Here is a 22558-nt window from a genome sequence, read left to right as displayed (position 1 = left end):
CTGACGTCAAACCAGAGGGTGGCACCTGGGCAGTGAGAACCAGCCCGTTCCCGATCCCGCAGCATCAGCCCAGCAGTGCCACAGCTCTGGCTTTCCCTGCACCCAGTTCCTGCCACAAAAGTGCCATCCTGTGCCCTGGGGAGGAGGGTGAGCATCGCCCTGCCAGCTGCCTTGGTGCCCTGTCCCTGAGCCTCTGGTGGCGGTGAGGCAGAGGTCCCGGCAGCCAGCCTGCCATGCCGGAGCGCCTTCCCCAGGGATTGCTGGTGCCAAGGTCTACCCGTGTGCCTCTCTGGAGAGGACTGAGCCCCTGCTGCCCAGCGACTTCAGCAAGGAAGAGTGGAGCCCACCTCTCTCGCTGGGGGCTGACTGTCCCGGGACACTGAGCAGCATCACGGTAAGGATGAGCTCCCTGACAGCTTTGTGTGGTGAAGTCCCCACAGTGCCAATGTGCCCTGCCCTCCTTGGGCATTGACAGCTGTCCCCGTCTGTCATGACAAGACAGACCTCAGGCACTCTGCCCCCACCAATCTGTCCCCCAGATGGGCATGGCCATGAGCCTGGGGGTGACCGTCTGCAGGGTCATCCCACATCCGACCAGGGGAAACCCACAGGAAAGCGCCAGCCCCACGCCGGCCCCTTGTACCTGTGGGAAAGGGAGCACGGTGTACCGGGGGAGCCGGCCCGTGGTCACCCACGGCAGTTTTTACCGCCACCTGCACCCACTGGCTGCCCGGGGGTGCCATCCTGGCAAAGGCCACCGTGGATGGGGTCCAGCCACAGGACAGAGCTTCCGGCCGGACTCCTCCTGACCCGGCCGGGCACCGGGTGCCCAGCGCCGCCGGTCCCGGTAACGGGCGCCGCCGGTGCCGGGCGCTGCCGGCGGAGGCGGAGCGCGGTCGATCCCTCCCCCGGGCAGTGCCCCGGGCCCGCCCCGCGCGGTCCGGGAGGAGCCGCGGCCGCCGCGGGCACCGGCAGCGGCACCGGCACCGGGACGGCGCGGAGCGGAGCGGCGGCAGCGGCGGCACCATGGCCTCCGAGAGCGAGGCGCAGCGGGCGCTGCAGTATGAGCAGACCCTGGTGAGTACCGGGGGCACCGGGCGGGCACTGAGCACCTGTGTGGCACAGGACGCGACGGGGCGCGATGGAACGCCCGGCGGTTTGGGGGGTCTGGGGGTGCTGCCCTGCTCAGGGCGGCAGAACTCCGCGGTGCCCTGTTTGGGATGCTGCCTCCCGTTTGGGATGTCACCCGCAGCCCCCTCCGGCTGTGGAGGAGCCTGGCTGAGCCCCCAACCCCAGGGCAGGACTTCTGCACACACCTCACCACCCCTGGCAACACCCCTCTTCCCCGGGAGGGGATGCCCACCCTGCGGGGCCCCCGAGGCGCCAGCCGGGCACGCTCCTCTTCCCCGCACTGCCTGTCCCGGCCCTCTGCCCCCAAGATACGCTATCTCCCCTGCCTGCAACCTTAGCCCCATGTTTACAACTCCTCTGTCTCAGAGGCCTCCCCACTGGCACCAGGGTGTCCCGTTGTCCTGGGGTGTCTTCCTTGCCCGCTGTTTTCCAGCCACCCCACTGCCCACGGCCCTCAGACACCACGGGCAAAGGTTCTTTTCCCTGGCCCCAGCTTGGGACGGTGCCCAAGGCGGACGGTACTTTGCCCTGGCAAAGGCATTTGGACAGGCAGGGCTGGGGAGCTGTGCAGGGAAGAAGGGACTGCGTGGCCAGAGAGTTGTGCCCACGGCTGCCCAGGAGAGCCTGGGCCAGCTGCTGTGTGCGGGGCAGGCTCTGCTGAGCCTTACCCACCCAGCATGGGCACACAGGGCAGCATCAGGGCATTGCTGCTCTGTGTACCCTCGGCACTGCCTTTCCCAGCACCCAAACCCTTCTTCTGGCCGTGCCCCTCAGTGCTCACCCCAAGCTGCCCCTGTCAGGTGGCTGCAGGACAGCAGCCGGCCGTGGGAGCCCCGACTGTGCCGTCATCTCCACGACCTTGCTGACCCCGCTGTCCTTCCCGGCAGGGCTGAGTCAGGGAGCAGTCAGGGGCAGGAACAGGGGTGAGTGCTGGCCGTGCCTCTCCCTGCTGCCACCCCCCCTGGGCGCTCTGGTCACAGTGGGTGAGCAGAGAGGCCGTGCCAGCCGGGCACCGCGGGGTGGAGGAGCCTGCGGGCAGCGCGAGGGGAGAGGCACGCTGGGCTGGCACCGGCAGACTTTGCCCTCCTTTTCTTTGGGCAGGGTAGCACCCGTGCCCTGAGTGCTCCGTGGTGCCCATCCCCATGGCCTCTGGGCTCAGTGAGGCCCGTAGAAGGCGCCTGGGGCTCGTGGGTGAGGCTGGGTGTGGGCTCCTGTCCCGTAGCCTCACACCTGCGTTTTGGGAGCTGCCTGGGCACGTGCTAGGCAGGAGAAGTGCCCAGCCCTCCCCAGTGCATCTGAAGCACCACCAGCTCCTGCCAGCACCTGCCAGGAAGATCAGGATCCAGCTGGAGCCTGGCATGGGCTGCTCTGCGCTGGACAGCCTGGGGACAGTTCTTGTTGCTTGTGCCCACAGCCAAGTCATCACAGCCAGGCTGCAGGTTGTGCCCAACTATGTCCAAAGACCTTTATCCCTACCCCATGCCCTTTCCATCACCAGATTTCACCAGCCCTGGGATGCCATGGGTCTTGGGGCCCCAGACCTAAAGGTCTCCCTGGAGTCCCCATGCTCGACAGGTGTTTGTGGGAAGCCCTGGCATGCCAAGGGTGCTGGGGTGCACATCAGCCCCAGTGTCCCCCACATGCCAGGCTGTTGTGGCAGGGAGTAACGGGCCCCGTGGGGGGGATTAAGCTTGACAAACTGCCCTTGTTCATTGCAGAGCCGCTCAGGGTGATTAGAGCCCAGCTAAGACGGGCAGCGTGACACACGCCCCCTGGCCTCTGCCTGCCCACTGCCAGCCCAGAGGACCCCCCAACCCCTTAGCTTTAAAAGCTCCTCTAGGGGGAATTTAGGGGAGAAGGATGGCTGGCCTTGGCCATGAGGAGGTGGGCACCCCTGCCAGGCCAGCTCAGTGCTGTGGGACAGGCTGGCACGGGGACACGGCAGCACCAGATGCCAGTGCCCGCCCCAGGCACAGCATTGCCCAGGCACAGCAGGCACCATGGGCTGGCAGAGCCCAAGGGGCTGTGGCACAGCCAGTGCCTGCAGTGCAGCAGCTCAGGACCAACACAGTGGCCTTGGCCCATGCCCGTGTCCCCAAGTGCCCCCTGGCAGCCCCCCCTGTGCCCGCTCCCTGCCCGCCCGGCACTGTGATTGTTCAGCTGCTTCACGGCAGAGGCCGGAGTCCTGGGGCTGTTTGTGTTTCAAAAGGCCTTTGTGGAAAAATAACCCAAGCGGAGGAGGAGGAGGAGGAGGAGGAAGGAGAGAGCCCACCACTGGCTTTCACAGCCATGCCAGGGCTGTGGGCACAGTAGCTGTGGCTGCTCAGCACTGGGCACTCAAGGGGGTCCCATGTCCTGCCTGTGGGGCTGTGGCATGGGGCAGAGGGGTGGCATGGGATGGCACAGGGTGGCGGGTGGCAGCAGGGTGGCATGGTCCCTTTGCTTGTATCCCTGTTGTTACGAGTGGGGTGGGCTCCAAAGGGAGGCAGAGGAGGAGCAAATCCCACCACCCTCAACCACGCTGGAGCACTTGGGACTGGGCATCCAACGTGTGCCCCAGCACCTGGGGGGATGGTGTGGCAGCCCCTGGCACAGCCCCAGGAGGTAGAAACAGAGCTGGTTCGGGGAGCACTCAGCCTGGGGGTGCTTCCGTCTTGGTTTGAGCTGGCCATGGGTCAGCAGTGGGGCCAGGCAGGCAAGTGCTTGGCAGGGTGACAGCACTCCTGGGGTGCCGGCCCATTTCATCTTCCAGAGCAAACAAGCTTTTTCCAAAGGGAGCCTTTGAATTCAAGACCCCATGTGGGGCCGGGGTCCTCCTCTGGCAGCCGATGCTGGATTTGGCCCCTCAAGGTGGTCGTGCCTTTCCCCCCAGCTCTCTTCCACAGGGCAAGGAGCCTCTGAGCCCATGCTGAGCAGGAGTTTGGGGGAAAATCCATGCCAGGAGAGGGTCAGCAATGGAACTTAGTTCACCCTCCTCTCTGTGCCTACATCCCCACCCTCCCTCCCGCTGCTGGGCACAACCTGGGTATTAGACAGCAGAGAATCCACCCGGCGCCGCTCTGACTGCTGTCTGCTCTCTGCCCAAGGGACCTGGGCAGGAGCGCTGCCCCGTCTGCAGTGCACCTTCACACCATCCCCACGGGGAGCTGCCGTGTGCCAGGGGGCCGTGAACGGGACCCAGGCATGCAGGGTGGGCACTGCCTCCATCAGCCGGGGCTGGCTGCCCACGTGCCGAGCGCGGTGCCCACCCGTGGCGCTGGCACGGGCCATGCCAGGAACAGGGCGGCTGCGCCCCGGCTGGGCAGCCACGCGCTGCACTGGCACGGCACGGCGGGTGGGCACGCCATCGGCATGGGGCTCACGTTGTCCCGACGTGGGAGCCTGGCAGGGCCCCCGCGGTCCTGAAGCCTCCCTTTGTGCCGGGCCAACCTCTGGCGCTTGGCATTCAGGTCGTGCGGGGGGAGTGAGGCGGAAACCAAGCAACCGAGTCCTTGGCAGTGCCCGCCAGCGCGGGACAAATGCCCCCGGCTCAGCGGGGAACACGGGCACAAAGAGCTCCTGGCCAGCATGAGGGGCACTGCCAGGGCCACCCCCTGCCAGGGCCAGGCCACGTGCCACAGCCAGGCAGGAGGCACCCGAGGAAAGGGGGGTGATCCCTATGTGATCCCCCTCTTCACAGCCCAGGGTCTGCCCTGGGCTTGATGTTGTGCTCCCTCTCTCCTGGAACTGGGGGTACCTCCTATCCCTCACTGTCCTCTCAGCAGGTCTCCCTGCTGCCAGCTGAGAACAGCCAGCTCATGTCACATATGACCTGCCAAGGCTGCATTTGGAGGGGGTATCCCAGCCTTGCTCTTAGCAATGTCGGAGGGTGGTGCCTGCAGAGCTCTAGCACAGCCCCAGTACCAGCCCTCAGAGAGTCTCCCAGCCAAGCTGGCCACGCTCCCATCACCGGAGGCCCTTCCACACCCTCCACCCCAGTGCAGTGCCTGGGGCACCTGGGCAGGGCCAGAGACTGGTACCAACGTTTCAGCTGCCTGCTTGGGGCATGCAGGCAAAACAATCACCATTGATCCACACTCACCTTATCTGCCTGGCTCCTTCCCACGCCCTGGAGGGCAGTCGGGCACTCCCACAGGTGCCTCCACCCCTTTGCCTTGGGATGCAATGGCTGTTCCCTCACCTGGCAGGCCATGCCAGTATGCCCACTGCTGCCCTGACTCAGTTTCCTCGCTTGGCTGCTGGGTTTGGGGCACCAGCCACCCTGACACTGCTGTCTGTCCTTCTCCCCCAGATGTACGGGCGTTACACGCAGGACTTGGGCACCTTTGCCAAGGACGAGGCAGCCCGGCTGCGGCTGCAGGAGGGGGACACGCCCCAGCCCCGCCGCCCCTCCGAGCTGCTGGAGTACACCCAGGGCCGCTGTGGCCCCTGTCGGGGTAAGGGTCACCGGGACACGGACACGGGTGGGCACAGCCCCACCCACGGCAGCACAGTCGGACACGGCTCCCACCCCACCTCGGTGCCGCGGGTAGAGTTTCTGTGGCTGTCATGGGACACCGGCGCCGAGGACAATGCCACCTGCCCGCCGGGCAGCAGGGACACAATGGCCCGAAATAGCTGGGCACGCTGCGGGGATGGGGGCCCCCAGCCCCTGTACCTGGGGCTGCGCCAGGGAGGCCGTGCTAGTGGGAGGTGCATGCCCAGTGTGTGACTGTGCAGTCAGCTGGCTGTGACAGCTGGACACAGCAGTGCTCCTGCACCAAACAGTGCCAGCTGTGCTGGGTCAGTGCTGCTGGGTCAGTGCTGCTGCCAGCCTGCTTCTGCCACCTCAGTGTGCCCATCCCTGGGGCGTCCAGCCTTGAACCCGCCCTTGTGTCCACAGTCTGCGCCTTGCAGTGCCAGCGGTTCCTCATCTCCAAGGTGGGTGAGGACTGGGTCTTCCTCATACTGCTGGGACTGGTCATGGCACTGGTCAGCTGGGCCATGGATTTCGCCATCGCCACATGCCTCCAAGGTAGGCGGGTACCAGTGAGTTCCTGGGGCCATGGCAGGGAGTGGCCATGCCATAGGGCCATGCCGTGTGCCATGGGGCCATGCCGTGTGCCTTGCCACCCACCACCCATCTGACTGGCTGTCCCCACAGCTCAGAAGTGGATGTACGGGGGCCTGGACACCAACGTGCTGCTGCAGTACATGGCCTGGGTCACCTACCCCACTGTGCTCATCACCTTCTCAGCTGGCTTCACACAGATCCTTGCCCCCCAGGCCGTAGGTAGGGCATCAAGGGGCTGCCTGCACCCTAAACAGGGTGTCCGTTCCCTGGGGCTGTGCCTGGGTGTGTCCCTGGAGGTCCTGGGAGTCTTTCTAGGGATATGGGCTGGTCTTCAGAGGGTCTCCTAGGGACTATGGTTTGGATGCCATCCTGAGCTATGGGGTTGGGGATCTTCTAAGGCCTATGAGAGAGAGGTCTTCAGAGAATCTCCTGTGAGTTAAGGGGTGGATTTCCTCCTGGGCTATGAGGCTTGCAGGCTTGGGGGTCTTCCTAGGGCTAAGACCTGATTTTCAGAGGATCTCCTGGGGGCTATGAAATTGGAGTCCCTGTGGGGCTGTGGGTTGAGCTGTGCCTACATAACCATGGGGGTGACCCTGCCAATTGTACTGTGGGAAGAGGAGTCTCTGGGACCTCCCTGTGGCAGTGGGGTGTGGCAAAGCATCAAGGGTTAGCCCCCAGAACCATGGGACAGTGTCCCCCCTTCATGGCTATGGGTCAAGGCTGTCCCCACACCACCAGGCTCAGGGATCCCCGAGATGAAGACCATCCTGCGGGGCGTCGTGCTCAAGGAGTACCTCACCCTCAAGACCTTTGTGGCCAAGGTGATCGGACTGACGTGTGCCCTGGGCAGCGGCATGCCCCTGGGCAAGGAGGTGAGGGCAGTGCCAGGGCAGGGGAGCAGGGGAGCAGGGAGTGAGGCTGAGGGCAATGTCCTCAGTCTCCCTTTGTCCTTTCAGGGTCCCTTTGTCCACATTGCCAGCATGTGTGCAGCCTTGCTCAGCCGCTTCCTCTCCCTCTTTGGGGGCTTCTACGAGGTGAGCAAGGCAGACTGGCCCCAGAAGGATCAACCTGTGCCTACCAGCAGGTTTGGCAGTGCCTAGGGTTGGGGGGCAGTGCCCACTCACTCCTGTCTCCCTCACAGAATGAGGCAAGAAACATTGAAATGCTGGCAGCTGCCTGTGCTGTCGGTGTTGGCTGCTGCTTCGCCGCCCCCATCGGAGGTAGGGTCACCCCGGGCCGCCCCATAGCCCCCACACCTCCCGCCCAGGCAGCAGGGTCCACCTGGAGAGGCAAGCAGGACCCCCGGGACAGCTGGCATGGGAGAGGGCAGTGCTGCTCAGCAGGGAGGAGGAAGGGAGGAGCGGGCAGCACCCTCCCAGATGTGTAACGTCTGCTCTTGTCCTCTCCCCTGCTGCCCCGTGCTCCAGGGAGCTCCCCGCTCCAGCCCTGCTGAGCCCTGCCCGTAGGTTGGTGACGTGTCTGACTCTTTCCTTGCCCTTTGCCTGCTGCCCTGTCTGTCCATCTGTGTGCACCCCACTCCCTCCCAGTGCCACCCCTCGTGTCGCTGCCCACATCCCTGTGCTGCCCTGTTGCTCGTGCTGTGCCCACTGTGCTGTGCCCTCTGTGCCCAGCAGGGACTGGCCTGTGCTTTGCCAGGGAATCCCTTGAACCGCCCCACAGTGTGTCCGTGGGGCAGCCAGACCCCCGTGGGCTGTGCACGAGTGTGGACTCCGGGTGGGAAGCATGCCAGGCACCAGGGCCTGCCTGGGTTTCTCCACCTCCCTTGTGCACTTCCCCCCATGCCAGGCGTCCTCTTCAGCATCGAGGTCACCTCCACCTTCTTTGCCGTCCGCAACTACTGGCGCGGCTTCTTCGCTGCCACCTTCAGCGCCTTCATCTTCCGTGTCCTCGCTGTCTGGAACAAGGATGAAGGTACCTCAGGCAGGGTGAGGGCACAGGGGTCCCCTGCCCAGCCCTACTGAGCCCCACCATCCCCCAGAGACAATCACGGCACTGTTCAAAACCCGCTTCCGCCTCGACTTCCCCTTCGACCTGCAGGAGCTGCCTGCCTTTGCTGTCATCGGGTGAGTGCGGCTGTCCCAGCACCCACCCCATGGCCCCCGGGGTGGCAGTGGTGGCGCTGGTGGTGCTGGTGGTGGCAGCAGGACACCTCTTCCCTTGGCTCTGCCCAGGATCGCCAGCGGCTTCGGGGGTGCGCTCTTTGTCTACCTCAACCGCAAGATCGTGCAGTTCATGCGCCGCCAGAAGGCCATCAACCGCTTCCTCATGAAGAAGTAGGTGCCCAGCAGTCCCCAGCAGCAGGGTGGTGGAGCTGGGGCTGCACAAAATCACCCCCTGCCCTGTGCCACCCTGCCAGGCGCCTGCTCTTTCCCGCCCTGGTGACGCTGATCATCTCCACGCTGACCTTCCCGCCCGGCTTTGGACAGTTCATGGCTGGCCAGGTACCTGCCGTGGGGTGGCACACCAGTCCCTACCCCAGGGCCACCACAAGCCCCAGCTGACTCCTGCCCATCACCAGCTCACCCAGAAGGACACCCTGGTGACACTCTTTGACAACCAGACGTGGGCCAAGCAGGGGATCAATGATGAGTTTGAGTACTTGGGCATCCTGGAGGCCTGGCTCCATCCCCGCTCCAATGTCTTCGTCACGCTTGTTGTCTTCATCCTCATGAAGGTAGGTGCCTACTTCCCCTGTCATCCCCAAGGTACGACCAGGAGGTTATGGAGAGGATTTTTTGGATGCCATCAGGGAGGTGCCAGATTGTTACCAGAAAAGAGGCACCAGAAGGCACTGGGTGGCTGCTCCAAGAGTCCACCAAGGTGTTTGCTGGGTGGTGCTGGCATGCCATCAAAGAGATCTTGGCTGGGAGCCACCATCATGCCACCAGGGAGGTGCTGGCCAGATGCCACCAAGTGCCACCAGGGAGGAGCTGGCAGGGTGCCCCTGGGAGGAGCCCATGCCCCATTGCAGGGTGTGGTGTCCACGTGCTGCTCCACAGCACCCAGCTGAGGGTCACAGCAGGGGCAGGAGGCAGGGCTGGGTCAGGGAGGGCAACTAATGGGTGTCTGCTCCACAGTTCTGGATGTCAGCCTTGGCCACTACCATCCCAGTGCCCTGTGGAGCCTTCATGCCCGTCTTCGTCATTGGTGAGACCCTGCCCCCTGTGTGGGCACAGTGGGAGGAGGGAGCCACCTCTCAGCCCATACTGGGCACCTGTGGGCGCCTCCAGATGTCCCCTTCCCTGGCAGCATCAGGCAGAGGAGAGGGCATGAGGCTGGGCCAGGTACTGGGAGAGCCCTGAGCCCATTCCCAGCCCCTCTCTGCCTGCAGGGGCAGCCTTTGGGCGCCTGGTGGGGGAGAGCATGGCAGCCTGGTTCCCTGACGGCATCCACACGGACAGCAACATCTACCGCATCGTGCCGGGGGGCTACGCCGTGGTGGGTAAGCTCTGAGCTGGAATGGGGACACCATGGTGGGCATCATTTGGAGATGCTGCCCCACAGCTGAGGTGATGATCCCTGGAACTGGGAGTGATGCCACCACTGGGAATGTCCCCACATGGTCCCAAGGGCTCCTCATATGTGGTGGATGCCCTGTAGGGGGGAACCCAGGGCAGGGACCAAGCCTGGTGGGCAATACCTGACAGCCCTCCCCCATCTCCTGGCGGTGGCCGCAGGAGCGGCCGCACTGTCGGGCGCTGTCACCCACACGGTGTCCACGGCCGTCATCGTCTTCGAGCTGACGGGGCAGATCTCGCACATCCTGCCGGTCATGATTGCTGTCATCCTGGCCAATGCCGTCGCCCAGAGCCTCCAGCCCTCCCTCTACGACAGCATCATCCGCATCAAGAAGCTTCCCTACCTCCCTGAGCTGGGCTGGGGCCACCACGAGTGAGATTGTGTCCCCTGTCCCAACCCCAGACCCCTCACCGAGGCACAAGGGGAGTTGGTGGCATTACTCTGAGGCCGCTGTTCTTGTCCTGTGCAGGAAATACAACGTGCGGGTGGAGGACATCATGGTGCGGGACATCCGCTACGTCACCCTCAACTGCAAGTACCGGGACCTGCAGCAGGTCCTGCACAGCACCAAGATGAAGAACCTTCCACTGGTGGAGTCAGCTGGTGAGACACAGGCAGGGGCTCTGCCAGCATCCATGGCAGCCGTGGAGTGCGCCATGGGTGGGTGGCAGAGGGAACATCAGGATCCAGCATGGTGCCTTGCTGTGTCTGGCAGAGTCCATGATCCTGCTGGGCTCCATTGAGCGGGCGCAGGTGGGGGCCCTGCTCAACACCCAGCTCAGCCCCCAGCGCCGGCTGCTGGCGCTGCGGCAGAAGGTGCTGCCCGAGGACGGGCACCGGCTCTCCGATTCCAGCATCCGCTTCCAGGTGAGGGCTGCAACTGTCCTGGGGGATGCCTGGTCAGGGTGCCCCCCACCACCATCACCCTACCACCCCATCCCCCACAGATCAGCACAGAGACCTCCTCGGGCACCCCTGCCCGCGCCGCACTCCGCAAGCCCCTGAAGCCAGCACTGAAGCGGCTGCCCAGCAGCCCAGCCGACAGCCCCCCAGGTGAGTCTGCATGTGGCCCCTGGCCCCTGTGTCCCTGCCACTGACACCCCCTCTCCTTCCGCAGCTGGCAGCACTGACCACACTGGCATCGCCCTCAAGAGCCTCTTCTGTGCCAACGCTGCCACAGAGCCCACCGAGGTGAGAGTCTGTCCCTGCCCAGCCCTTCCCATCCCTGAATGGCCTTGCCTGGCTCTGCCCAGCCCTTCCCATCCCTGAATGGCCTTGCCTGGCCCTCCCGAGCCCTGCCCATTCCTGTTCAACCCTACCTGTCCCTTCCCATCCCTTTCCATCATTTTCTATCCCATCCTATCCCATCCCATCCCATCCCATCCCATCCCATCCCATCCCATCCCATCCCATCCCATCCCATCCCATCCCATCCCCTAACTGCTGTCTCTCCCACGGGCCAGGCCCAGGGCACAGCCTATCACAAGGCCAAACGCGTCCGCATTTCCATTGTGGTAAGCTGCAGCCAATCGCAGCCTGGGCACAGCTCCTCCCAGCCAATCAGAGCCTGGCAGGAGTTCTCTGAACCAATCAGGGACCTGGCAAGATTCTGCTTGGCCAGTCATGTTGGGCCAATGTCTGTGCAGTCAATCTTGGACAGTTACGATTCCATCCAACCAATCCTGGTGTGCATTCTCCCCATTCCAAACCCTCCCAGGAATCAGGATGTGGAGCCTTCCAGCCATCACAACCGCGAGATCTGCCCCACTTTGCTCAGCCAATCATGGCACACCTTGCATTCTCTCCACCAATCACAAGCTTGGCTTGTCCAACTGTGGCCAATCAGGGTGTGACCGATGTCCTGCCAACCAATCACGTTCCCTGACCTGCCCACATGCTGCCTGTACCCTGCCTGTACCCTCGCTGTGCCCTGCCTGCATGTGCTGCCTCCACCCGCGCTGTTCCCCACAGCTCCCTGCCCGCAGTGGCCTCAGGGCTGTGCCAACACACCTCTCTTGCAGGAGGAGATGATTCTGGGTGACAAGATGACCCCAACAGAGGTGAGGAGTTGGGCAGAGACAGGCAGGACCCTCCTGCTCAGAGGGATCCCAAAGGGGTGCCAGAGCATGAGGTGGGTGTGGGGAGGGGTGGATAACCCAGATTTCTTCACAGGACCAGGTGTAAGGAGGATGGGAGGTTTAAGGTGTAAGGAGAAAGGGAGGGGCCTTGCTGGCACTTGTGGGGAGGCTGTACCCCTTAGCCTGCCCAATGGCACCTCCCCAGATCCTGGAGTGGGAAGAACAGCAGCTGGACCAGCTGGTGGACTTCAGCAGTGCCAAGATCGACCCCGCACCCTTCCAGCTGGTGGAGCACACCTCGCTGCACAAGGTGCACCCTCACCCCATCCCAGACCCCCACCCACAACCCCCAGACCCTCAACTCATCCCGTCTTCCTGCAGACCCACACCATCTTCTCTCTGCTGGGCCTGGACCATGCATTCGTCACCAGCATTGGGCGGCTGGTGGGCATGGTGTCCCTCAAGGAGGTGAGCAGGGGACAGTGAGGCTGGGGGGGCACAGAGCAGCACCTGGAGCTGTTTGCCCATGGGTTTGGGGTCCCCGCAGCTGCGCAAGGCCATCGAGGGCTCCCTGACGGGCAAGGGGGTGAAGGTGCGCCCGCCGCTCGCCAGCTTCCGCGACAGCACCGCCAGCACCAGCGAGGCCGACACCACGGCCCTGCACCAGCTCTGGGACCGCCACCAGCACCACCACATGCCCCGCGAGGCTGGCCCTGGCGGCGACGAGGATGACGACACCCCCAAGGGTCAGTGAGACCCTTGAGATCCACCTCTTGTGTCCCCAGAAGCCACAAGGGCCCCCCAGCAGGTGCTGGGGTGTGCCCACCCTGAGCCCTCTGACACCAGGCTCAGCACAGCAGCGGGCACTCTCAATCCAGTGCCTCTGCTCCCTCCTTGGGCTGGGGACCAGCCAAATGACCCCCAGCCAGCCCCTGCTCCCCAGCGACCTGCCAGCTCTTGGGGCTTCCCACTTTGCTACCTCTGTACCCCCCCAGCCCCCGGTGCCCCCCAGAATGGCCACTGCCCTCACACCCTCCATGAGCACCACAATGTCCCTTCTCAGGGTGGCACAGGGCAGAGAGGGGCATCAGGTTGGGGTGTCCACGGGGACGTGGGTGGGCATTGCCCCCTGTGCTCAGCACCTCATGGCTGGGAACAGGGGGTCCTGCTGCCTCTCTGCCGTGCACCTCTCCCCATGTAAATACAGAGATTTTTATATTAATTTAATAAAAGGACTTTATAAACAGAGCTGAAGCACTATGGGGCTGGAGGTGGGGAGGGCCACAGCCAGTGGGCACCAGCTGAGTTTCACCATGGTGCTGGGTTTGGCAGGCTCTGGGCAAGGAGCGTTTTGTCCCCGCTCACAGCACGGCCTCGCTGCGGTGCAGCCCCTGCGGGCGCTGCCCAGGGCTGGGGCTGGCACGGCGCCGCACGGTGATGACCAGAGTGCCTGACTCGGTGAGGGCACAGCTCACCGACAGCGGGTCCGTGTCCTCGGGCAGCTGGCACTTGTGGGTGAAGGTGTCACAGATGGTGCCATCCTCAGCCACCTGCGGGGAGGCAGCAGCGGTGCAGTAGAATGCAGTGTGGCATGGTGGGGTCCACAGCTCATTCCCAGTTACCCCAGTGCTTCTAATGGGCGGTCCCAGACACCCTGAGTCTAACAGAGAGTCCAACAGGAAAGATCCCAGTGACTCCAGGGCAATTCCCAGTTACCCCATTGCCAGCAGGAAGCAGGCCTCTGCTGCCCAAGTCTGGGCTAGTGGGGTAAATTCCAGCTACTCCAGTGCCAGCAGGGACTGTTCCCACTTGCCACCTCCAGCAGAGAAGGCAATGGAGCAGGAGTTCCGGGTTGTCCCACTCTCAGTGAGGACAGTTCCCAGTTACACCAGTACAGGACAGGTGCAGTAGAGCAGGAGTTGCCTGTTGTCCCATCACCAGGCACAGCTCCCATTTACCCCAGTGCTACCAAGGGCTATTCCCAGTTACCACCCATCCCCACCACCCACAGAAGGGGTGTCCTGGGACAGGACCCCCATTGTGCCAAGGCCAGAGGGGGTGCTGTCCCCTCAGGTGCCTCACCTTTTCTGCCTGGATGGTGACATAGCAGTTGGAGGTGGTCACCACAATGTCAGGGGGCTCAAACTGGCTGACGTCGGCCACCACTTGGTAGGTGTCACCCTGGGCACGCACCCAGGTGCCCAGGCTGCAGGGGTACATGGCACCTGGGGACTCTGTGGGCATTGGAGGGCTGCTGGGCATGGGGCCACAGTACCCAGGGGCTGGGCACTGGGGGGTGTGGGAGAGTGACACTGGGGGAGGGAGGGCTGGGGGTAGCACATGGCAGTGGGAATCTGGGGATATTGAAGGTGCTGGGGAATTGCAGGGGGACCTGGGGGTCCCAGGGGTAAAGGGGTACTGGGGGCCTGGAGGGGTAGTGGCTGGTCTGGAGGCACCTGAGGGCACTGGGAGATTCCAGGGGCACTGGACAGCAGGGGAATAGCACAGGAGGTGAATACACAAAGGTCTGGGGGGAGTGGGCTGGGGGGGAGAAGGACACTATAGTTACTGGGCATGTACAAGAAAGTGGGGGCCTAGCTGGTGACATCAAAGGGTGTGGGGCACAGGGGAGCTGAGGAGATACTGTGATGGTCTGGGTTGGGGAGGAAAAACTATGGGGGGTTTCAGGGACGAAAAAAGAATCAAAAGGGTCTGGGAGGGGGAGGAGGCAGCATGGTGGTCCTGGGGACAGCAGGGACACTGGGGTTATTGGGGACTTACAGGGGGAGCACAAAAGCACCTGGGGAGTAAGAGCTGGAGGACAGTCCAGAGAGCCATGGGGCACTGGGGGGGCAATCAGGGTGCCCCTCTGAGCCCCCCCAACCTTGGAGGTGCTGGGGGGAGGGTCCCACACTGTCCCCAGGGACAGATCAGCTGGATAACCCTTGGGGGACCATCCCCAAGGCAGCAGGGCTCCCCCAGGGTAGCAGGGCCGCTCCTCCATCCCCACCCTCCGCGCCCGGTACCTGGGTACCCAAACGCCTCCTGTGCCCCAAAGGCTCCATGCCGCCGGTCACCCTCGAAGCGGGGCTCGCCGTGCCCCTGCCCGTAGGCGCTGAGGAGCTCGGCGCGGTACGTGGAGGCCGAGCTGAGCGATGCCATGGCGCCTGCTGCCCGCGCCCCCCGCGCCCTGCCCGGGGAGGGTCCAGCCGCCCGCCCGCCACCACCGCCTGATGCCCATAATTAGGCACCCTGTCCGTAGGAATGCGAGATAAGGGACGAGGCCTCCGTCACCCTGTGGGGCCGCGGAGGGGGCTGCATCCCTGCCACCCCCCGGTCCCTGGGGCTGCATCCCTGCCACCGCGGGCCTGCCACCCCCCGGTCCCCGGGGAGGAGGTGCCCCCCACCTGCAAGAAGAGGCGCCCGGTGCAGCGCTCGCACAAGTGACTTTATTCAAGACCTGGCAGGATGGAGGAGGGGGTGCCGCGGTGTGGGCACCCCACGGATACCCCACAGGTACCGCCACAGCGGATGGGGGCCTCGGGCAGCTGCCACAGACATGCACACGCGTGCACATGCCCACGCGCTGCCAGGTGTGCACATGCACACACACACAGAGCAAAGCCCCCCAGCCATCCACAGGCACCCCCAGCCCCACGAGGAGCACCCACTGCCCCCAGGGGTGAGCGGTAGCTGATGGTGTCGGGCCTGCTGGCCCCTGGAGCCCCTCGGTGATGCAGGGCAGGGGGCCAGCCCCACAGCGGGCACCCCATGGCAGGGAGGGAGAACAGGAGCTGTGCCTGGCAGGGGTTGGTGGGGTGCTGGGGGATGCAGGGGGGCAGAGGTGCAGTGGGTGCTGGGGGCATCCCGGGGTGTGGGGACAAGGAACAGTGACTGGGCTGGGTGAGGAGCAGCATGCAGGGGGAGAGTGGCCCCACGAGAACACGTGCCATGCGGGAAGGGGTGCGCAAGCGTTGGCAAAAACTGGCATTCCTCCCCCAAACGATGTGCCTGGAACCCCTCACGTGGGCTTGGGGGGTCCTCGAGTGGGGGTGCCACCCCCAGCCAGGACCGGGGCGGGGCTGGTCACCCTTCATGTAGGCACTTGGTTCCCTGCTAGGGGTGAGTGACTTGTCGACGGGGACATCAGCCCCACGTCCTACCCCCTCTCTCCACCCTGCATTGCCCCACAGCAGATCTGGGGACGCCTGGCTGGGCTGACCCCCTGCTGCAGGGCTGGATTGGGACTGCTCTTCTGGTGGCCCAAAGCCCCCAGCCTGGGGGCCTGCACCCACCTGGCCCTGCAGTCTTCCCGTGTCAGCCCCATGCAGTTACAAAAGTATAGAAAGTCCCAGCACCGCAGCACATCCACAGCCCCCCAGCACCCCTGGCACCCCCACAGCGCCCCTCCAGCAGCTCCATGCTCCAAGGCAGCAGTTCACAGTTTTAAACTCGGTCCAAGAGAAGTTGGCCAGGGAGAGAGGAGAAAAGCCCTTCCCACAGCAAAACCCCCACCACCACCCTGGCTTGGGGTGGTAGAGGCACCACAGGATGATTGGAGATTTTCAGCCATGCCATTGTGGGGGAGGGAACTGTGCCCAAAAGGGGAGCCCAGGGTGGTTTGGGGGAGAACATGCGAACAACCAGCCCCACTTATTTAGTCTTGTCAGTTTTTGGGGGCACATCTGGGCATCAGGGCAGAGGACAGACCCCTCCAAGCCCTTCCCTGCGCCCCTTCCCTGCTCTCATGCAAAAATCCAGGAGGGCAACGATGTGGCCAAGCAGGGCCGGGGCACAGTGGGGGGCACACTGGCTGGGGGGGCTGCAGCGGCCCCCGGACCCCTCCTGCACCCGGATAGCGAGGGGGAGCAGCGGCAGGGCCCGTCCCTCACCCAGCGTGGGGTCTGGCCAGAGGGCTTCAGCAGGGGACCTGGACCCCCACCAGGAGAGGCAGGGCACTCCAGGAGGCATCAGGGCTCTTCGGCCTCCTCCTCCTCCTCCAGCGATGCCACCCCGGAGGAGGCGACGTCAGAGATTTTCCGGCGGAGCGGGAAGTCCTTGCTCAGCACCACCTCGTCCTCCGTGGGCGAGAGACAGGCTTCGGCGTAGGACACGGAGTAGAGGGAGTCCTGGCACCGGAGCCGTGCCAGGCCCCGCAAGGCACTTTGGCTGGCTGGGGGCGGCAGCTTGGGCAGCAGCAGGTCCTCTCCCCCCAGGGAGCCCAGCAGTTTGGCAGTGAGTTCGGAGGGGGACACCATCTCCAGGCTGCAGAGGCTGGAGCAGAGAGTCTCGGGGGAGAGGGTGTGCGAGGAGTCGCTCTCGGGCTCGCAGGAGCCGTGCCGCACGCCCAGCTGGCACAGGTGGCCCTGCAGCAGGTCTCGCAGCAGCGCGCTGGCGGGCATCGTGCCTGTCAGCTCTGTGGGAAAGCAGCATGTCTGGGTCAGTCCACAGCTGAGGGCGCCAGGGACGGCAGCTGCCCCCCGCCCTGTGCACCACAGGCTGGGAGAAGTCCCGTGCTTGCTTTGCCCACAAATTGTTGCATGCGTGGCACTGGTAACCATCAAAGGAAAAGCAAAACACTCTCTGGCAGCACGGAGGTGTTACATTTAAGGGCTTCCCCATCCCTGGCTCAGGCACTGCTTGCCAGGGTGCAAGGCAGGGGCACTGCCCTCTATGGGAGTGACCAGGCTGGGGAATGTGCCAGGCAGTGGCATTCCATTCCTTTGTCCCTCAGTGGTAGGACACCCACACCAGCAGTGGGACAACTTGCCCACTCCCCACAGCACTTACCGGTGGGCTGGGAGCTCTCTGTGGAGGGCATGAAGTCCTCGTCGTAGGACTCATCATTGGAGTCGTCCCCATCCACTGAGGACCAGGCTCGCAGCTTGGCCTCAGCAATGGCAAACTGCTCCGCCACACCTGGCATGGGACAGGCACGGGTCAAACACACACAGGGAGGTGCTCCTGAAACCCCACTGCCCTGGCACCTCTATGCCCACAGTGCCGTGGCAGGGGTGGGTGGATGGATGGATGGATGGATGGATGGATGGATGGATGGATGGGTCGGTGGATGGGGACAGCCCACCCCACCGCCCTGGGCCGCAGTGGGGAGCAGCCCAGCCGCCGTCCTCATGGTTCCTACCGGCAGCGAACCGCGCCTCCTGCTCGCCCTCGCTCAGGTGGCAGTAGGAGCTGAAGGCGCTCTCCAGGGCGGAAGGTGACTCCACTGGCTTACACCAGCCCTTCCACTCGATGAGGTGGGCAACACGGCCCTGTGCCATGGCCGTTGGCTTTGTCACGTGCTCCTTCACCACCTGCGAGATGCCTGTGGGATGTGCCCCAACATCAGCAATACCCTGGGGCACCCCAAGTCCCCACCACAGAGCCCATAACCCTGGGACCCAGCACTCCCTACCTCCAGTCCATGGGACCTGGCACCCCCATGTCCTCCTCTTGAGTGCCACCAGTAATCCCCCTGGTTTACCTCAAAACTCCAGACAGGTGGTACCCAGGGCCCCCCCAAGAGGCCCAGACTCCTCAGCTCAGGAGAGCCCCCTTTCCCAGCTGAGCCCCTGGGTGAGCAGTTACCGTGCAGCGAGGAGCGGGCCAGGGCAGCGATCTCCTGGATGGTCAGCGCGCGCCGTGACTTGGGCAGCATCTCGACAGTGTCCTCAACATTGACCTGCCAGAGCGGGCAGTGTGTCACAGCCCTGGCACCATTTCCCTCCTGGGAGCCCCACACTGCAGGAGAGGGCTTGGCCCTGCTTGGTGCCCAGCCCGGGGGCCCTGGGGTGTTTGTGCACACACACATTACAGGCATGCGTGTGTGCAGAGGGGTGGTCACAGCAGGGCACACTCCCACAATGTCAGCACGCTGGCACTATGTACACACCTGCACGTGCCCACTCAGATAACCACATGTGCCCACACAGACTGGCAGCCACTCAAACACAAACTGACCACAAACACACACCCGCACACTCACACCTGAACTCCTCTGTACACACACATGCACCTGCACGCTTGTGTGCTCTCACACGTGTCTGTGCCCTGTGCTGGATGGTGTCACACACACCTCTGTGCCCGCCCCAGCTTGTGCACACACACGTGCACGTGCAAGACCACCACGGCCTGGCTCCCCAGCACCCACTCCCTGGCAGCACACACCATGCCAGGACATCCTGTTGTATGTGCCCATTGCCATCCCAGCCATGCCAGGCCCTGAGCCCATGGCCACGGGGGAAGCGATGTGGGATTTGGAGGCGCGCAACAAATTGCATTGCCATGGCAACGAGGCACCGTGGACTGATTTCTCCCAGGATACAGCCCGGCTCATGGCTGACGTCAGAGCAGCCCCGAGCCACCGCGAGCTGGCAGGGCCATGGCCAGGACGGGTGCCCCACCATGGGGCACGGGCACACGGCCACCTCAGCCGGGCACGGCTGGGCTCGGGGGTACCTGGAGGAAGTCCTGGCTGTCGAAGGAGGCCTGGCGCACCAGGCGGGGCAGCGGGCGGGCAATGCTCAGGGGTGACAGTGCCTTCACCTCCTTCCACTCCACACACAGCGTTGTGTCCACGGCCACTGCAGGAAGAGCCGAGGCCAACCTCAGCACCTCCATTTCCCCAGCAGCCCTCTCAGTCCCCCACCCACTGACCCTGTGGTGGCAGCTTCTTGTCCAGTCTGAGACCAGACACAACTCGTTGCTGCAGCACTGGTGACTCACGCCCGGGCAACTCTTCCGCCTGTGTCAGCGGTAACGCTCGTCCCCAGCCTGGCACTGGGGACCAGGCACCTGTCCCAGCTTGGCAGCTGCTCTGGGAGGGATGGGGGCAGCTGGACCAGGCTGGACTGGGCCAGGTGCTGGGTGTGTGAAGGGAGGCAGCCCTGGGCCAAACTTGCAGGGGGCTGCTGCTCCTCCACTATCTCCAAAATCTCCCTCTCCAATTCCCTGCTGGGTCAGGAGGGGAAGGAGCAAGAAGGGTCAATAAAAGCACCTGCACCCATCTTTTGCCACAACAGCTTGACCTCCCGGCACTGGCACCTCAAACGGATGGGTGCCTACACCCTCAGGCACTGACTCCCAAGAACTGGGGGCTCCTGTCAATGCAGTTGCCATGTAAGGCCAGTCCCAAAGGGGCCAAGATGGGTATCTCTCAAGAGCCTCATTTCTCCTGCACTAAGATGGGCCTGGCTGACATAAACCAGCTGTGAAGTGGGATACAGGGGAGCTAAAAGTGCTGCCTCCCACCCACATCTGAGGGTACACCCTGGCTTCCTTGGGAAATTGCAGAGAGGATCGCCCCCACTCCCAGCTGTGGGCAGGGGCACCCTGTGGTGACATCCTAGCAACAACACCCCCAGGGCCCCTCCGGCATGTCTGCAACACTCTGAACGCTGTCCTAGCCCCCATGAACCCAGCCTCCAGAGCTCCCTCTGATCACAGCCCCCCATCCCTCCTGCAGCACCCCCAGGACATCTGCAGCACCCCCGCTGCACCCCACACACTGCAGCAAACCTCAGCCTCCAACATCCCCCTGGACGACTCTGTCTCTCTCTCAGCCACCCCATAACCTCTTAGGATTCTAACCAGCACCCCAGTCCCACACCCCTTTCCCAGTCCCCTTGCACCCCCACCCCAACCCCCAGCTCCCCCAGAGCTGCAGTGCAACCGCTCCAATCGCCCCAGCCTGTACACATCCACACCCCTCCAGATCTCCCTGCACTCCCTGGGCCACCCAGCTGCCCCAGAGCAGCACTCCCAGCTCCCAAAACCCCATCCATCCATAGCCCCCATCACTCTTTATGTACCAAAGTCCTCCAGAGCCCTCAAGCTCTCCGCATACACAACACACTTAGATACCCCAATTCTCTCTCACCTCCGTAATTCCCTGTACCCTACATCCCTCACAGCCTGCCAGTCCCCGTACACCACCGCTCCATCCCCTGGATCCCCCTCAGCTCCCTGCTCTCCCCCTTGCCATATCCCCCAGCCTCGGTAGCCCCCCACCCCCCTATGGTATCACCCCCGGCCCCTCGCCGTGCCCAGCAGCCCCCGCACAGCCCCCTCCGCACCCCCGAGTCTCCCTAACACCCTCCGTGCCCTGGGACCCCCCATTCCCTCAGGTCCGCGCTCCCGTCGCGGTGCCGCTCACCCACCGATGGTGGTTTTGGAGCCGATGCAGCCCATGCTCCCGGGGGGGCCCCGGTGCGGGCACTACCGCCGGCTCCGCGCCGCCCACATCGCCCCCCGGCCGCATGGGCGGCCCCGGACAGCGCCCGCGCCCCGCCGGAGCCGCTGCCGAGCCGGGCCGGGCCGCGGAACCGGAGCCCCGAGCGGTACCGGAGCCCCGAGCGGTGCCTGCGCCGGGCCGGGAGCTGCACGTCCAGAGACGTCACTGCTGGGGGAGGAAGAGGAGGGAGAGGGGGAGGCGGGAAGAAGAGGAGGAGGAAAAGGAGGAGAATGTGCGGGAGGAAGGCTGAGAAAGAGAAGGCGGAGAGGGATAAGGGATGAGGGAGAGGGAGGAAGGGGAGATGGGGGGAGAGGGAGGCCGGGAGGAAGGGGAGATGAGGAGAGAGGTGAAGAGGGGATGAAGGCAGCCGGGGAGGATGAAGGAAGAGGGGGGCTGAAGGAAGAGGAAGAGGGGGATGGAGGAAGAGGAGGGGGCGCGGAGAGGAGGAGGATGGACGGAGGAAGAGGAGGGGGCTGAGGAGGAGGGGAAGAAGGCCGGCCACCGCGGAGAGCGCCGTGCCAGCACCGCGGACAGCGCCGCCCCTCCCGGCCCCGGCCCCCGTACACCCCCGGGGGGACAAGGGCTGGGACCCTGCAGAAACAGGGCACCCCTCAGCCCGACCTGCCTGCCCCTACCCTGCCCCGAGGGCGTGGTGGAGCACACAGCCTCCCACCCCCATGGAACTGGCTGGGGACAGGTGGGTGCAGCCTTTGGAACATCGCGTCTGACAGCAACGGCCCCTGCAGGAGATCCAGGCCAGCGCCGATGGCCAAGCTGATGGGTCAACCGTGCTCATTCTGAAACCGACTGATGGCAATTAACGCTGTGGCACCTTGGCCCTGAAACAGGAGAGCACTGCTGCGGTGCCACCCTTTCCCTTGGCAAGCAGGTTGCCCACACAGCTCCAAGGGCCTCCCTCCCTCCTTACTCACTTATTCCCAGTCAGGGGGAGTTCCTGTCCAGTCCCCATCCCGAGGCCTTTCCCTGCCAAATGCTTCCCAGCATTAGTGATGCCAGGGCTGCAGCTCAGACAGATCAGCCTCTAATCTGGGGAACAGCCTCCGGTTAATTATTCTGTACCCTCTGGGCCATGGCCAGGGTGACTCAGCAAGAGGGAGCCCAAGGCAGCAAAGACCAGCCTCTATTCCCAAGGGGGACCAGCCTCTGTCCCCAGCAGGGATACCCCACAGGGGAACCCCAGCAGGGGCCAATTGTGCCCCATCTCCACTCCAACTGCAAGACAAGGCCAGGAGGGGCTGATAGAAACATGCCCTCCCACATTGGAAGGTACAGGGGGCACCTGGCACAACACCTCCCATCTCCTGCCCCAAGACCACACAGGTTCTGCCACTCATGCCTGTGGCAAAAGGGACATCAGGGCTCTGCTCCACAGCCAAGGTGCTGGCAGGGCTGTCTCTTCCACCTCCAGAGACACTGTGCCGGGCAGTGCCAGCAAGGGGAGTCCAGGGGGCCTCGCTCCAGGCACATCCAACCCCCTTTCCACCCTTCCAACCCTGGAGTGGG

At 64.2% G+C, this 22558-nt stretch overlaps 3 protein-coding genes across 3 annotated transcripts; 1 reads left to right on the top strand and 2 right to left on the bottom strand.

The window, feature by feature from the left end:
• The first annotated feature begins 429 nt into the window (after positions 1 to 429).
• CLCN2 (chloride voltage-gated channel 2) lies at positions 430 to 13048 on the top strand. Its single transcript, XM_071437945.1, is given in 25 exon segments — positions 430 to 690; positions 693 to 746; positions 749 to 1077; positions 5423 to 5567; positions 6014 to 6145; positions 6275 to 6403; positions 6923 to 7056; positions 7141 to 7218; positions 7326 to 7404; positions 7991 to 8116; positions 8184 to 8268; positions 8377 to 8478; positions 8562 to 8646; positions 8724 to 8879; positions 9283 to 9352; positions 9537 to 9647; positions 9883 to 10096; positions 10194 to 10327; positions 10440 to 10591; positions 10672 to 10777; positions 10842 to 10915; positions 11746 to 11784; positions 12008 to 12112; positions 12184 to 12270; positions 12350 to 13048. Coding segments are annotated over 25 exon segments (3084 nt in total). The 5' UTR covers positions 430 to 539; the 3' UTR covers positions 12557 to 13048.
• An 81-nt stretch (positions 13049 to 13129) lies between these two features.
• Positions 13130 to 14964, bottom strand: LOC139594697 (heat shock protein beta-7-like). Its single transcript, XM_071437055.1, has 3 exons — positions 14829 to 14964; positions 13885 to 14036; positions 13130 to 13352 (listed from the first exon to the last, which is right to left on the bottom strand). The coding sequence occupies exons 1-3, from the start codon at positions 14962 to 14964 to the stop codon at positions 13164 to 13166; spliced, it is 477 nt and encodes a 158-aa protein (XP_071293156.1). The 3' UTR covers positions 13130 to 13163.
• A 265-nt stretch (positions 14965 to 15229) lies between these two features.
• FAM131A (family with sequence similarity 131 member A) lies at positions 15230 to 21203 on the bottom strand. The gene is given in 7 exon segments (XM_071437946.1): positions 15230 to 17218; positions 17593 to 17721; positions 17945 to 18127; positions 18391 to 18484; positions 19261 to 19385; positions 20961 to 21004; positions 21006 to 21203. Coding segments are annotated over 7 exon segments (1077 nt in total). The 5' UTR covers positions 21062 to 21203; the 3' UTR covers positions 15230 to 16772.
• Between the last annotated feature and the right edge of the window lie 1355 nt (positions 21204 to 22558).

This window comes from Agelaius tricolor, unplaced genomic scaffold (genome assembly GCF_023055355.1).
Source record: "Agelaius tricolor isolate 1412-34295 unplaced genomic scaffold, bAgeTri1.0.p SCAF_12, whole genome shotgun sequence".
Lineage (NCBI taxonomy): Eukaryota > Metazoa > Chordata > Aves > Passeriformes > Icteridae > Agelaius > Agelaius tricolor.
The sequence above is the reverse complement of the archived record's forward strand: the minus strand, read 5'-3'. Positions and strand labels throughout refer to the sequence as shown.